We start from the raw sequence: 15,107 nt of genomic DNA, 5'->3' as shown, positions 1-15,107 counted from the left end.
ATGTTTGAGAAATATTTATTGAGAAATATATGTTCAAAATTTATTACTATTATTATTTCGAAAAATTGACTACATAAAAATTTGAATATGATTATTTGAATATTATTGAAAATTATATTTTAATATTTAATGCTAGATCTTACTGTTCATTTTATAAAATCCATTCTTTGTTTCACAAATAAAAAATGATTTAGTTATATATATTTTAATTCATGTTTTTTTAATATTAGAGTTCAATTGAGTACAGTCGTCAAGATGTAATTTTTATGACTATTTGTAGAATAGAATAACTTGACTATAATAATCAAGTTATAATATGATATATATAATATGATATATAAAACATAGTCATATTTTTTTAAAATCTCATACAGTTTAATTATATAATAATACGTTCAGCAATTCAATCTGAAATAACTAAATTAAATAATATCTTAATTATTATCTTAGATAATCTAAAAATGCACTCAACATCTTTAATTATCATCAGCATCATCATCATCATCTGATATATATTTTTTAGTGACTCTTTTTCTTCGTCCTCCTCTACCTTCACCTTTTCTTCCTTTCAACTTAATTTTCATTCTAACGCTAGAATCTGCATCCGATCCATCTTCACCATCTTATAAAAATTTACATATGAAATCATTAGTATTAATAATTATTGTAACAGTCTAATAATAATTATTATATTAAATTAATACTTTACCCTTATCATCTAAATCAGAATTATTTCCTTCTTCTTCGATACGTTGACGTGCATTTGTGAAAACAGATTGTAAAACAATGGAATCTTCGTGTATGAGAGAAGCTTCTTCATTATAAATTTGTGCATTTTTGCAGAGCTGCATAAAGTCTTTCTCAAGATCATCAAAGTCGGCATACTATGACAGATAACAAATATAAAATAAATTATTATCATTGTATTATAATAATAATTATAATACAATAGTTAATTATATAATAAATAATATATGCTAATAAAAGAAAAAAATAATATAATATAATATAATATTTACCTTTCCTTCTTCAATTTTTTGAAGTAATTTATTGATAGTTAATGGTTTTTTAATAATTTCATAATAATCTGGCAATTCTCTTCTGGATGGTAATTTCATAAATGGTTCACTAAGAAGCCTACCATCTGTACTATCAGTATAATTAACAACTACCATAAGCAATTTTTTCATAGCTCGTTTCATTTTTGGATCAATCGAAGATCCTGTTCCTCTTCGTTTTTTTGGCATAGGCTCATCATCTTCTTCGCCTTTTTTCTTTCGTTTTCGTGTTTTCTTTTTCTTTTTATCATCTTCCTCTTCTTCTTCATATTCAGCGCCATCATCATCAATTGCTTTGAGCCATTCTTTTTCAGTTAAGCTATCAGTATAATCAACTTCTTTTCGTTGTCTCGAGCCGCGTCCAAGGAATCTATCCTCATCTTCTTCATAAGTCCATCTTTCAACTTCATCATCATCTTTAACTAACCAATCGGGCAATTCAGCTTCCTCTAATAATCGAGATTTTCTATTTGGACCTAGCTTGGCTTCTTCTCTTCTTCGTTCTAAATCTAATTTTTGGAATATTTCAAATTCTCCTTCTGTTCGAGCAATCATTTGATTAACTGTTTCATCATCTGGTACTTCATTTTCTTCTTCATCTTCAGCATCATCTTGATGCAAAATACTTTGTAAAAATTGCTGTCGTTCAGAACCAGTGGATTTTTGATCGAACATTCCTGCTTGTATAACCTTTTCATCCATATTCAATTTATATCTTGCTGCAGCCAATATTCTTTCTTCAACTGAATTAACTGTCATTAATCTGAGTACACGTACTTCATTCTTTTGGCCAATTCTATGTGCTCTATCTTGTGCTTGTAAGTCCTGATGTGGATTCCAATCAGAATCAAAAATAATAACAGTATCTGCAGCTTGCAAATTTAATCCAAGACCACCAGCACGTGTTGATAACAAGAATAAGAAATATTCAGAACCAGGATCATTGAATTTCTTCAATAAATCTCCTCTATCTTCAGCTTTTGTAGTACCATCTAACCGCAAATACATAAATCCTCTCCAACTTAAATAATCTTCCATAATTGTCATTAATTGTGTCATTTGACAAAATAATAATACTCTGTGATTTGTTGCTTTTAATTTCGGAAGAATGCGATCTAATAATTCAAATTTTCCAGATGCACGATACAAATCGGGACCAGTAATAACACCAGATCCTTGTGTACCTACATGTTCGCAATATTTTTCTTCAATAGCTTGAAACATAAATGGATGATTACATAATTTCCGCAATTGTACAATGGTATTCATTAGAGCTTTAGCGCCTCCTTTACCCTGTTTTCCTTTTTCTGAACCATCAGTTAACAATACACCTTTACTTTGCATATGTTTATAAAGAACTTTTTGAAGTCCAGACATATCACATTTAATAATATATTCTACTTTATCCGGTAACTGTGATTCAACTTCTTTTTTTAAACGTCTTAATAAGAAAGGACGTAATACTTTATGTAATCGACGAATTATAAGAATAGTTTCTTCTTCATTTAATTCAACTTTTTCACCAGTAGTTGCGAATGGAGCATTAAACCATTGCTCAAAAGTACTACAAGATTTGAAAATTGAAGGAAGTAGAAAATTCAATAATGCCCATAATTCGGGCAATTTATTTTGTAATGGTGTTCCTGTTAACAGGAGTCGATGAGGAGCCAAATAATGAGTATTTAACACTTGAGTTAGCTTACAATGATGATTTTTCATTCTATGTCCTTCATCAATAATCATGTATTTCCATTGTAATTTTGCTAAAACACCCTTGTCTTTAATAACATATTCATATGTAGTAAGCAAAACATTAAATTTAGTTGCTCTCATTTGGGATTGAATAGCTCTTCTACCAGCTGGCGAACCTTTATATGATACTACTACAACACTGGGAGCCCATTTTTCAAATTCTAATACCCAATTTGATAAAGTTCTAAAAAAAAATATCATGATTATAAATATAAAAAAATAATTTTAATTAATTTCTTATATTTTTATTTATTTTGGAATATATAATATAAATACATATAATAAAAATACATACGATAATGGTACAATGATAAGGAATGGTCCATTAACTTTTTTCTTCTCCATAAGATATGTTACTAAGGCTATTGTTTGAATAGTTTTACCAAGACCCATTTCATCCGCAAGTATACCATTGAGATTATTGTTGAATAAGGAAACTAACCATTCCAGACCCTACAATTCATATAAATTTTATAAATATATATTATAAAACTAGTTTTAAATGCAAAACATATATATTAATATCAAACCTTTATTTGATATTCCTTCAATTTTCCATTCACCATAATAGATGCTTGTTCTGTTACTACTTCATGCACAGTATGTGCAATACTATAATATGTTTGTTCTTCTGTTTTGTATTCATCATCTTCTACTTTCGCTTTGTGTATTGTCTTTTTCACTTTTTCTTCTTCTGAATCACCAGTACATTTTTCTTTATTTTCACTTTTCTCTTCACCTTCGTTTTCTTCTTCTTCTTCATCTTCATCTTCTTCACTTTCTGATTCAATTGGTTCCCACCCTGGATGGGATTCTAAAAATGTTGAAAGTTGGCTCATTAGTGGAGCTTCTTCACCAGTTAATGTACGACCAGTAGCTGTTTCGATTACTCCAACACGAGTATCCTCATTGGCGTTTCCTTCTTCACCTCCTTCACCATCTTGTAGTTTCTTCTTTTTCTATTTGAGTAATCAAATAAAATTCATTACAAACTATTAATTACATTAATTACATTAAAAAAAACAAAAGATATGCATACTTTTTTACGTTTTTGTTCTTCCACTTGCTTTCTTTTTTGTTCAATCTTATGTTGTTTTACCATTTCAGTAAGATTACTGATATATTCATCTGTCTGTGATAATAGAAATGCTAATCGTTTGTCTTTCTTTTGATCAATTAGTTTCCTGTAACCTTCTTCATCTTCTGCCATAAGACGCCTCATACGTTCTTTTTCAATCCGTTCTTGTTCTTTTTTCTGTTCTCTTTCAGCATTTGCATGATAATTAAGAACAGCTTTATTAAGTCTAGCCAATTTGGCCACATTGTTTCGATGAAATTCTTTGAAATCTTTACCATGTTGAAGTACAGAACTAAGAAACTCCTTTTGAAATAATAATAAAAATTATAAATTATTTTTCTATTTAACGATTAAAATAAAAGATTACAAATTTAATTACTTGATGTTTTTGTCTGCGTTTTCTTTCGGCTTCTAATTTTTGTTGTTTTTCAAGTTTTTCAGTAGCTCTAGCTTCTCGAAGGCCTTGTCTTTTTGTACGCTTATAAGCTTTTACATTTACTGCAGTTTCTAAAGTAGTATCTTTTCGAGTACATGCTAAAATCTAAAATTAATAATAATCTAATTGAAAGAAATATTTATAATAATAGAATAATATAATTAATATTGTTATAATTACCTCTGATCGTAACTGTCTTTGAAAATTCAATACTCTAAGCATTCGTAATTCAATTTGCGCCTGAATGCGAAGATCTTCTGGCATATTAGTTGGTAAATTGCTCAATTGTTCCATTCGTAATGCTATACGTGCTGCCACTCTGTTAATAGTTTTAATAAAATATTGATAAAATAAAATTTTGGGATTATCATTTTTTGGAAACAAATTTTCATAAATATATTCAAATAATAAATATATAAAATAATATAATATGATTTTATAAGATATATAACATATTTCACTTGAATTAATACAATGAGATATTTTTAAAATTATGCTTTATATTATACACTTTTTATGTTAAAAAATATTTCATTTTTATGTTAAAAATTATAATAGTTATATTATATATATATTTTTTTTAATTTACATTAATTGACATTAACTTAATACAATGATCAATTTAGTTTAGGAAATCCTATTTTTTTGTGGCGGATTTTAATAAAAATCAAATACTTTTTATTCTTATTAATTTTTTAATATAACTTTCTGTTTTTAAGATATTGATTTGGAAATTTTTAATCCTAATCAATTCAAATTTTTAACATTAAAACTTTTACTTAATTTAAATATTAGTACTTATATTACTTAATATAAATTGCAGGTATTATTTATATTATTATACAAATATATATTTTTCATATTACAAATATTTTATATTTTATATATTTATTCATTTATATAAATTTCATATAAATGAATAAATAATTATATATATATATATATGAATGTTGTAAATTTTCATTCTTCTATTAATTCTATTTTCATAATAGATAAATATAAATAAATTTAATTATATTTCAAATAAATTTTCTCATTATAATTTTAATAATATTGAAAACCAAAGAAAATTTTGTAAATAATTCATAGAAAAAATAGGACAAATCTTAATATGATACTGAAGCAATATATTTCATTAGATATTGTAATACAGAATAAAATTTTTTAATCATTCTCATATAATAATAGTAATAATAATTTTTTAAAATATAATAATTTCTCAAATAATAATTTATCAAAAAATTTTATATAATGTTAGAATTAAAATTTTATTAATAAATATACATAATAAAATTAATTATATTATTATTATATTTAATAAATTTAATTATATTTTAAATATGTATATTCTATATAACTTGGCATATATTTTAAATATATTTTTATTACATATTAATTAAATATTTAAACTTTTAATTGCATAAAAATCTTCAATCTATTAATAAAATATTTTCAAATTAAAAGTGCCAAAATAAGTATCTTATTACAGTAAAGTATCTTATTACAAGAATTAATTTGCAAATCAAATATCTTTTCAAAAATAAAAAAAAAATTGAATTGAAATTAAATTGAAAAAAATATATAAAAAATCACATATGATAATTTAGAAAATTATATATAAAAAATATAAAAAAAAATGATCTTTCTTGTTAATCTATTATTAATAATCATCATAACAAATCATCATAATAAAAATGAAATTTTTGATTAAAAACATTAATCATAATATGTTATAAAGTTATAAAGTTCTATTCTTTGTGAAATATATTTTGGAGATTGATGTTTTCATAATTTTATATTATAACTTAAATCTTATTAACTAAATAATAAGATTAAAAAAAATTTATAATTTAAAATTTATATTTAAATTTTATGTAACAATATTTTAAGTTGTGTATCTTTGAATTTGTCACAAAAATGAAAATAATTAGAATTTTAAATGAAAATTTAGAATTATATTATTTCTAAATTATCATTTTTCAAATTTGTATTTTTTGCAAAAATAAATTTTTAATCTTTAAAATTTTATATATTTATATAATTATAAAAAATTTGACAAATGCTTCAAATAAAATACTATACTAAACTATTATAGTATTTTTTTATATTTAATAATAATACTTATATTATTGTATTTTATTTAATTTTATTATTTAATTTAAATTTATTTTTAATAATTATTATTTATATTTATATTTAATTAATTACATACTTTATTATAAATGCATGTTTTTATTTACTTTCTATTTTATAAAAATTCTAAAAAAAGTATTAAATATTACAATTAAAGATATTAAAAATATGGTATAATATATAGTATAATATAATGTAATGTAATAAATATAATATATCTCTTCTATCTGATAATATTAATATAATTTAAATCATTTTTTATTAAATTTAATAAATAGTTTTAATTAATAAATTTAATAAATACCTGTTTTCACGTTCTTGTAAAATTAACAATGGATCTAAACCAGCTGGTTTTGTGACACTTGTCACCCTATTAGTTTTAGCACCTGGTTGAGGAGGTTGTTGTTGTTGTTGTGGTGTCTGACAGCTTGGTCTTGGAGGAACTGTAGAACCAATTACGTTTGGTCCTGTGATTTGTGGACCTGTAGCAGCAGTAGGCCCTTGAGATGGATCTATAGGAGTTCGTTGCCCCATAGGTGAAGGAGGAGGAGCTCCACCTATATATATATTTATATATATTAACATTAATCTTATATAAATTTGCATTATAGATTTCATAATATTCTATTATTTTTATAATATGTATTAATGTTTGACATAATTTTTTAAAAATGCAAACAAATAACAATATACTATATATAATTATTATATACTTGTATAAATATTATATATTTTAAATGACTAACATAATGTTCATTAATCTAATAAAAAAAATCTAATAAGAAATATATATCTAAAATATAAATTATACTAATAAATTTATTATAAGACTTTTAGTTTAATTTAATATAAACAATTGAATTTTTTTACCAAAGAAGTGATTAAAGAAAGTATATATAATATAAAAATATTATCAAAACATGGATATTATCTAATACATTATATAATTCTAATACAAAATCAATTTATAAAAAATATATATAAAAGATTTGTTTAAAAAAATAAGATTTTAAAAAAAGATTTAAAAAAATTAATTTCTTTTTGAAACATTTTGTACATACAATGTAATATATATATATATATATATATATATATATATATATATATATATATATAATGCAAACAATATAAAAAATAAAATAATCACTTTAAACATAAAATTAATAGTATATTTTGTCTAATTTACCTTGGACTGCAAGTGCAAGTTGTTGTGATAATGGTTGATTTCTTGCTAATAATCGATATGCCATTATCTGAACTCTGTAATTAATGACATAAAATATTGAACTTATAAAATATTTACAAAATTAATGAAAATAGTTATAAATATAATTAATTTATCAATTTATACCGTAATTGTTGTAATTGTTGTGAACTCAAAGTTTGTTTTTCTCCCATATTGCCTTGACGCGCTCTTAATGCAAGTAATTGTGAATAACGCGGATCTTCTTGAAGTCCTTTTTCTTCCATTGAATCAATAGCTTTTTGTAAAGCATTTAAATTTTCCTGTCCAGAACCAGGTGGACCTCCAGGTCCAGTAGGACCAATCTGACCAGGTCCAGTCTGACTCATTTGATTTACAGGTGCATTAGGTACAATTGGCGCTGAACCTCCAGGTATAATTTGTTGATTTTGTGAACCAGGTCCCATTTGACCAGAAGGTGATTGTCCAGCTGGTCCACTTAATCCCATTTGATTGGTTGCACCACCATGACTAAGCTGATTACTTGGACCACCTGGTCCCATTTGATTACTACCAGATCCCATTTGATTTGTAGTACTACCTGGTGGTATTTGTCCTCCTGGACCACTAGAAACCATCTGTCCTCCAGAATTAGCAGATCCTATTTGACCACTTGGACCCATTTGTGCGCCTGGACCGCCAGATCCCATTTGATTATTTGAACCATTTCCTGGACCCATTTGTCCACCTGGCCCATTTCCTGGACCAATTTGACCACTAGGTCCACTTCCTGATGTCATTGGATTTCCAGAAGGATTTCCAGGTCCCATTTGATTTCCACCACTTCCAGGTCCTATTTGTCCTCCAGTATTATTTCCTGGGGTTATTTGTCCTCCACTACTTGATCCAATTTGTCCACCAGGTCCACTACCAGGACCAATAGGTCCTCCAGGTCCACCACCGGAACCCATAGGCCCTCCAGGTCCACCACCAGAATTCATGGGTCCTCCAGGTCCGCCACTAGAACCCATAGGTCCTCCAGGCCCATTACCTGGTGGTATTTGTGATCCAGGACCACTTCCGGGCATCATTTGCCCAAGACTATTCGGTCCTCCACTTCCTGGGCCCATTTGACTACCAGGTGGTCCGCCTGGTCCCAATTGACTTCCAAGTCCCCCCATTCCCATTTGTGATGAAGGAGTTCCCATATTCATTTGTCCAGGGCCATTTGGACCCATTGGAGAAGGCCCATTATGTCCCATTTGTCCTCCTGGACCAACAGATCCCATGAGATTGGGACCCATTGGAGCTTGATTATTAGGAACCATTTGATTTGGTCCACCAGGACCCATTTGATTTGGTCCTAAGTTATGTGGACCAGGACCACCTGGAGGCATTTGACCTGGTCCTGGACCTAAATGATTTCCACTAGCAGTCATATGTCCAGGTCCTGGTGGACCATCTGCATTCATATGTCTTGGAATAGGTGGTCCAGTATTTAGATGATTTCCAGGAGGTCCACCAGTATTCATATGAGTCGAACCTGGTGGTCCTGTAGTATTCATGTGTCCAGATCCTGGAGGACCACTTTGATTAACATGTCCTGATCCTGGCGGTCCATTAGCAGTCATATGTCCTGGACCAGGTGGACCACCTGAAGCCATATGACCTGGTCCTGGTGGCCCAGTAGCATTAATATGACCTGATCCTGGTGGACCACTCATATGTCCAGGACCTCCAGGTACCATTTGCGAATTTGGAGGTCCTCCAGAACCCATTTGTGGACCTGGCATTGGTCCATTTCCAGGGCCCATTTGAGTAGGAGACTGACTCATATGAGGACCTCCTGGTGGTCCTCCACTTGTTTGTCCCATATGAGTTGGTCCAATCTGTCCTGGACCACCTGGACCTATTTGTCCAGGCCCACCAGAATTCATTTGCCCTGGTCCATTTGTATTCATTTGATTTGGACCAGATTGCATCATATGTGATGCTCCTTGAGGTCCATTTGGTCCCATTTGACCTGGTACTATAGGTCCTCCAGGAACCAATTGAGAACTAGAATTTTGATTAACTGATCCACCAGGACCACTTTGATTCTGTAACATTATAAATAAATTTCTTTTATTTATTGTGAAATTATTTTTTTTTTAAAGATATAATTCTTTATAATACAGAAAAATAGTTATTCATGAATGGTGAAGATAAATATATCTGTTTATTGTTAAAATTTAATAAATATCAGAAAATATATTTATACAGAATATAAATATATTTAGATAGAAATAAAAAAATATATTTTTTTCTTAACATTTATAGCTTGAAAATTTTATTGAATAGAAAAGAATTATATTTTATTTTATTTTATTTCATTTTATATAATTTTAAATTCTTCCTGTTAATTTTTACTATATCAATAATTCAGCATTTTATTTTTTTTCAATATTAATTGCATATTTGATTTTTATTTCTCTTTTTACATTTTGTTTTTTAATAAAAGAAAAAATCAGAGAATGAAATTTGAAAAAATATATATAAAAAATGCTATTCAAATAGAAAATATTAATTTAAAATTGTAACTTATATAATAAAATTGATATAATAAATTGATAAAATTACAAATAATATAAGAATTTATTAAATTCTATATTATAATTATTTATTTAAATAAAATAACATGTAATAAATAAGACTTATTTTAATTAGTGAAAAATTATAAAATAAAGAAATATTTAATTAATTTTATTAATTTATCAATAAAATCATAATAAAATATATATTTGTTAATAAATTTATGAGATTTTTTAAGAAATATTTTTTTAGAAGTATAAATATAAAAATTGGTATAAAAATATTGATTGTTGAAATATTTATTAAGTTACAAACAATTGAAATTTGCAAACAAAGATGGAAATAGATCAAGATACATATTCATTTATTTTTGTTATTACATAATTACATAATATTTTTATACATAATTGTACATAATTGTATATAAGTTAAATCATCAAAATGTGAATGATGATGAAAACAATCTATTTAAACATGAAAAATCAAATCAAAATCAATGGAATTTAAAAATTTATATTCCTAAATTTTCAAAATTCAAAATTTTTTTGAAAGTACTTTAAAAATAAAAAAAAATGAATGGATTGCAACATTACATTGTTTTTTTTGAAATTATTTAATTTTACATTATATCTTTTTATTAGCAAAAATTTATTTAAAATTAATGATATATTAAAGAACAGATTTTCAATTATAATTATAATATATATATATATATAATATAACAATTATGAGAATATATTTCTTTTAAAAAATATCATTTTAGAAATACCTGTTTTCTTAATTATTTTAGCAATATTCATAAAATAGAAATCATGAGAAGTCAATGAATTTTGCATAAGAATGTATATCTATTAACGTAAAATGGATAAAAAAATTTCTTGGCAATATTTGTCTTTTTGAAAACAATAAATATTATATATTATATATGTATATAATATATAGTGAATATGTATTTGTAACTATTTGTTACAATAGTATATAATATATAGTGAATATGTATTTGTAACTATCTATTACTTGTTACGATAGTATATTTATTTTCATATATATCATATATTATTATGAATTTAGACAAATGCTTATGTTTTTAAAAATAAAAATAAGAAGTACCAAAATTTAATAGTTTATGTAGCCTTTAAGAATTAGGTACTATAAATAAATTGTAAATAATCCTAGATTTGAAATAATTTTGAATAATAGAAATTCAGGATATTCTGAATACAGAAAATATAATCTACTAATTTGTTATATTAATTATTAGTTATTATTAGTTATATTAATTTGTCTTTAAACTAATAAATAAACTAATAATGTTTCAAATTATTCATTTTTTTAAAATAAATATTCAAATAAATTACTAACATTCATATCCTAATTATTCTATTTATAAAAAAATTTGTTTTACTTATTTATTTATAAATAATTAAAAATCTATAATATTAATTGAATTTTTACCTGTGGACTTATAGAAGGTTGCATTTGTTGTGGATGTGGTGGATAGTTCTGTTGTTGTGGTGGAGGTTGTTGAGGTGGACCAGACATAGGTATACCACCAGGTGGCATTTGTGGACCAGTTTGATATCCTTGTGTTGGACTATGAGGATGATGTTGTGGTGGACCCATAGGACTACCTTGTGGATTAGATGGTGATGGTGCTTGCTGAGGAGGACCCATAGGACTTGGTGTTTGCGGTGGAGGCATAGGAGATGATTGTGGCGATGGACTTGCCATACTGAAGTTTTCGAATTTGATAATATATATAATTTACCTAAAATACATAAGGAATTATAAACTGGTAATACTTATTTTTTAATCATATATTAATACTTATTTTTTTTATCATATAATATTTAAAATATAAATTGCAAATTATTACTTATACATTTATATAATTATTATTTTTGTTATAAGAACTGTTAGAAATAATACAAATTATCAGATTATAATAAATTTTATCAAATTATATAAAAACTTATTTTAAATAAAATCTTAATTAATTTGATCTTGTACAATTTAAAGTGATAATTAAAAGTTGAAAATCTATTAAATGTTATAAATATATTCATGCAATATAATATAAAATAATTAAAACAATATTTCTAATGATAAAAAAATTATTTATATTACATTAATATTTTAATTTAAATTCAATAATATTAAAAATATATAAAGTAACTTAAGAATTGTTAAATATTAAAAAATTAAATAAAAAATTAAAATAAAATATTATTAAAATATTCTATATTATTTTTTCTTAAAAGTTATATTAATTTCAAAATTATATTATTATTATTAAAATATAATATAATTATATATTAATTATAATAATATATTATAATAATAATATTAAATATAAAATATATAAATTATTTTTATAAATATATTATATAAAATTAATTTTTTTTAAATAGATATTTATATTTACTATTAAAAAATTATTAATTAAAAAATATATTTTAAATAATTTATTTTAAATAACATTGTATATAATATAATATAAAGCATAAAATTTTTATATATAATTGTTTATTTATAAACAAAAATGTATAAAAAAAAACTTTGTCATAAAATAATAATAAGCAATAATATATTTTATTTGGACATAATCAAGTATCTTAAAAAAAATAAAAATAAAAAAAAAAAAAATAAAAATAAAAAAAAATATTCACACAAAAAAAAAATTATTCGTTATAAAGAAAAACTTATATAATATTGATATTATATAAATATATTTTTTTTATTGAAGGAGTGAAAAATTTCAAGGTCAAATTAATTTATAATTGGAATTATATTTGAATTGAAATTAGACTTTTTTTTGTATAATGTTCTTTTTGTATATAATATGACAATATATATTAAAATAAATTTTACATGCCAAGTCATTTTATTCGTTGATATATTTAAAATTATTAAGTATATGTTATTCATTTTTAATCTGAACACTGCTTTGTTAATTTATTATTTATGTTAATTATTGTTTATCAAAAATATATTTATTATTAATTATCTAAAAATTTTTTAATATATAGATAATTTACAAATTTTCTATGAAATTTCAGTTTTGTGCAAGTTTTCAAAAAATTAAAAATAAGATATTTATATATATATATTCTTTACTTCACAATAAAAAATATTAAAATTATAAATCTAAAATTTTATCATACGTAGATGTACTAATGATCACAGTATTATTTTGTGTATAGAAAAGAAAATATAACATTTCATTTAAAAAACTAAACTTGACTTTGAAATCTTTTACATTATTTCACTGACAAAATACAACAATTATATTATATCTCTCTTTATATAAAGTAACTGAACGTTTTTTTTTTTTTTTATATTTTGTCTTTCTTAAAATATTCGAATGTCAATAAAACAAAACATATCTTATGTTTCTTAATACTAATATTTTAAAAAATCAGATATTTTCATGTAAAAAATTTGACAACTCATTTCTTTGAACAAATACGAATATTCCATGCAATTACAAAATCATTATACACAAAAACTTAGATACGCACATACCGTTTCAAAATTTATTTTATCATAGAAAAAATTTAATTTTATATCATAAGATCTATTTAAAATGAAAAGATTAATAAAGATTTACAACAACTTCAATATAACTGATCAACATACGCTGCCGACCATTTTCTTGTTGTCCCTAGTCCCTAGCCATAATACGATAGCACATCAATAATCATGGCCATCCATTTAAAACTATTTTTTATATTAATATATATTCTTTTAAATGAAGATTTATATTATATTTTATATTAACTTTGATTAATAAATATATTCATTATATTTGATTATCTAATTATCTCTTCTTCAATGAGTTTGAATATAACTGCAAAAATTAAATATTGATTAGAATATTTAGAAACTTTAATATAATAATATAATATGTTATAATATCAATATTTAAAGATTCAATAATTACATTAATTTTATATTATTTTATAAAACATCATAAACATATTACACTTCTTCACTTAAAAAATTTTCATGTCTAGATACATTTATTCAAACTGAAACTTCTCAAAACCCTAGATTTCATAACTCGATTATAATAAAATAATTTAAAATATATTTTTTGATATAATATTATTTTTAAAATTCATATTTATATCAATATAATTAAACAAAAATTTATATAGATTATAAATGAATATTCAGTATAATCAATAATATAACATTGATTTTTGAAATATCATATTATGGCCTGTTTTAAATACAAATTATAGTGAAAATAAATTCGACAACAATGTCAGGATCCGTGCTCAGTTACTGAGTTACTAGAAATTACTAACTTTTTCCCGCGATTTTATGAAATGTTTATTTCTAATTATATATGTTACAGTAAATAAAATATAAAGGATATAATAAAATTCTGTTATTCAGTATATACACATATATAGTATGAAAAATATAACGTAAATTTATATTTATAATAATTATTAATTAATTTCTTAATATTTATCTCTAATATAATTGTATTAAATATTAATTATTTCTTTTTTTTATATAATAGAAATCAATTATTTCAAATTTTTATTTCGGATTTTTTTTTAATTTTATATATTATAGAATATATATAAATACAATAATATAATATATACTACTTTTACTGTTATATTTTTATTTTTTTTAATTAAAATTTTATAAATTAATAATGCCATAATATTTTGGTAATATATATATTATTTTAATATTTTAAAACTAAATTATATTTTTATATATTATAATATTATATAAATTATATATATTATATACAATATATTATAATTATATTTTTATTTTTATATTTTCAAAAAAATAAGGAAATTACAAAAAAAATGAATAACTAAATAAAATTGTCGTATAAATTATTATATATAAAATATATATATATAA

The 15,107-nt window shown here is 23.6% G+C and overlaps 1 protein-coding gene and 1 non-coding gene across 4 annotated transcripts; one reads left to right on the top strand and one right to left on the bottom strand.

Moving 5' to 3' along the window:
- Nucleotides 1-353: 353 nt before the first annotated feature.
- Nucleotides 354-14,262, bottom strand: LOC551881 (ATP-dependent helicase brm). Of its 3 annotated transcripts, XM_026444573.1 has the most exons (14): nt 14,155-14,262; nt 13,851-14,061; nt 11,667-11,979; nt 7,809-9,739; nt 7,644-7,717; nt 6,762-7,014; nt 4,505-4,643; nt 4,268-4,429; nt 3,850-4,191; nt 3,341-3,769; nt 3,106-3,263; nt 1,020-2,994; nt 710-884; nt 354-622 (listed from the first exon to the last, which is right to left on the bottom strand). In XM_026444573.1, the coding sequence occupies exons 3-14, from the start codon at nt 11,940-11,942 to the stop codon at nt 477-479; spliced, it is 6,060 nt and encodes a 2,019-aa protein (XP_026300358.1). In that variant the 5' UTR covers nt 11,943-11,979; nt 13,851-14,061; nt 14,155-14,262; the 3' UTR covers nt 354-476. The 3 variants fall into 3 exon arrangements, with proteins under 3 accessions (XP_026300358.1, XP_026300359.1, XP_026300357.1); XM_026444574.1 differs by lacking the exon at nt 13,851-14,061 and having other exon boundaries at nt 14,155-14,214; XM_026444572.1 differs by lacking the exon at nt 14,155-14,262 and having other exon boundaries at nt 13,737-13,972.
- Mir3758 (microRNA 3758) lies at nt 9,249-9,328 on the top strand. Its single transcript, NR_039452.1, has one exon. It is a non-coding gene; the product is annotated as a microRNA 3758 (primary transcript).
- Nucleotides 14,263-15,107: the final 845 nt, after the last annotated feature.

This window comes from Apis mellifera, linkage group LG13 (genome assembly GCF_003254395.2).
Source record: "Apis mellifera strain DH4 linkage group LG13, Amel_HAv3.1, whole genome shotgun sequence".
Taxonomy (NCBI): Eukaryota; Metazoa; Arthropoda; class Insecta; order Hymenoptera; family Apidae; genus Apis; species Apis mellifera.
This window is presented reverse-complemented; position numbering and strand designations above follow the sequence as displayed.

Coding starts and splice junctions, on each gene's coding strand:
- LOC551881 (XM_026444573.1), bottom strand. CDS start 11,942: ATGGCAAGTCCATCGCCACAATCATCTCCTATGCCTCCACCGCAAACA. Junction 4,430..4,504: donor AAAGACAGTTACGATCAGAG/GTAATTATAACA, acceptor TATTAATTTTAG/ATTTTAGCATGTACTCGAAA. Junction 885..1,019: donor AAAAAATTGAAGAAGGAAAG/GTAAATATTATA, acceptor TATCTGTCATAG/TATGCCGACTTTGATGATCT.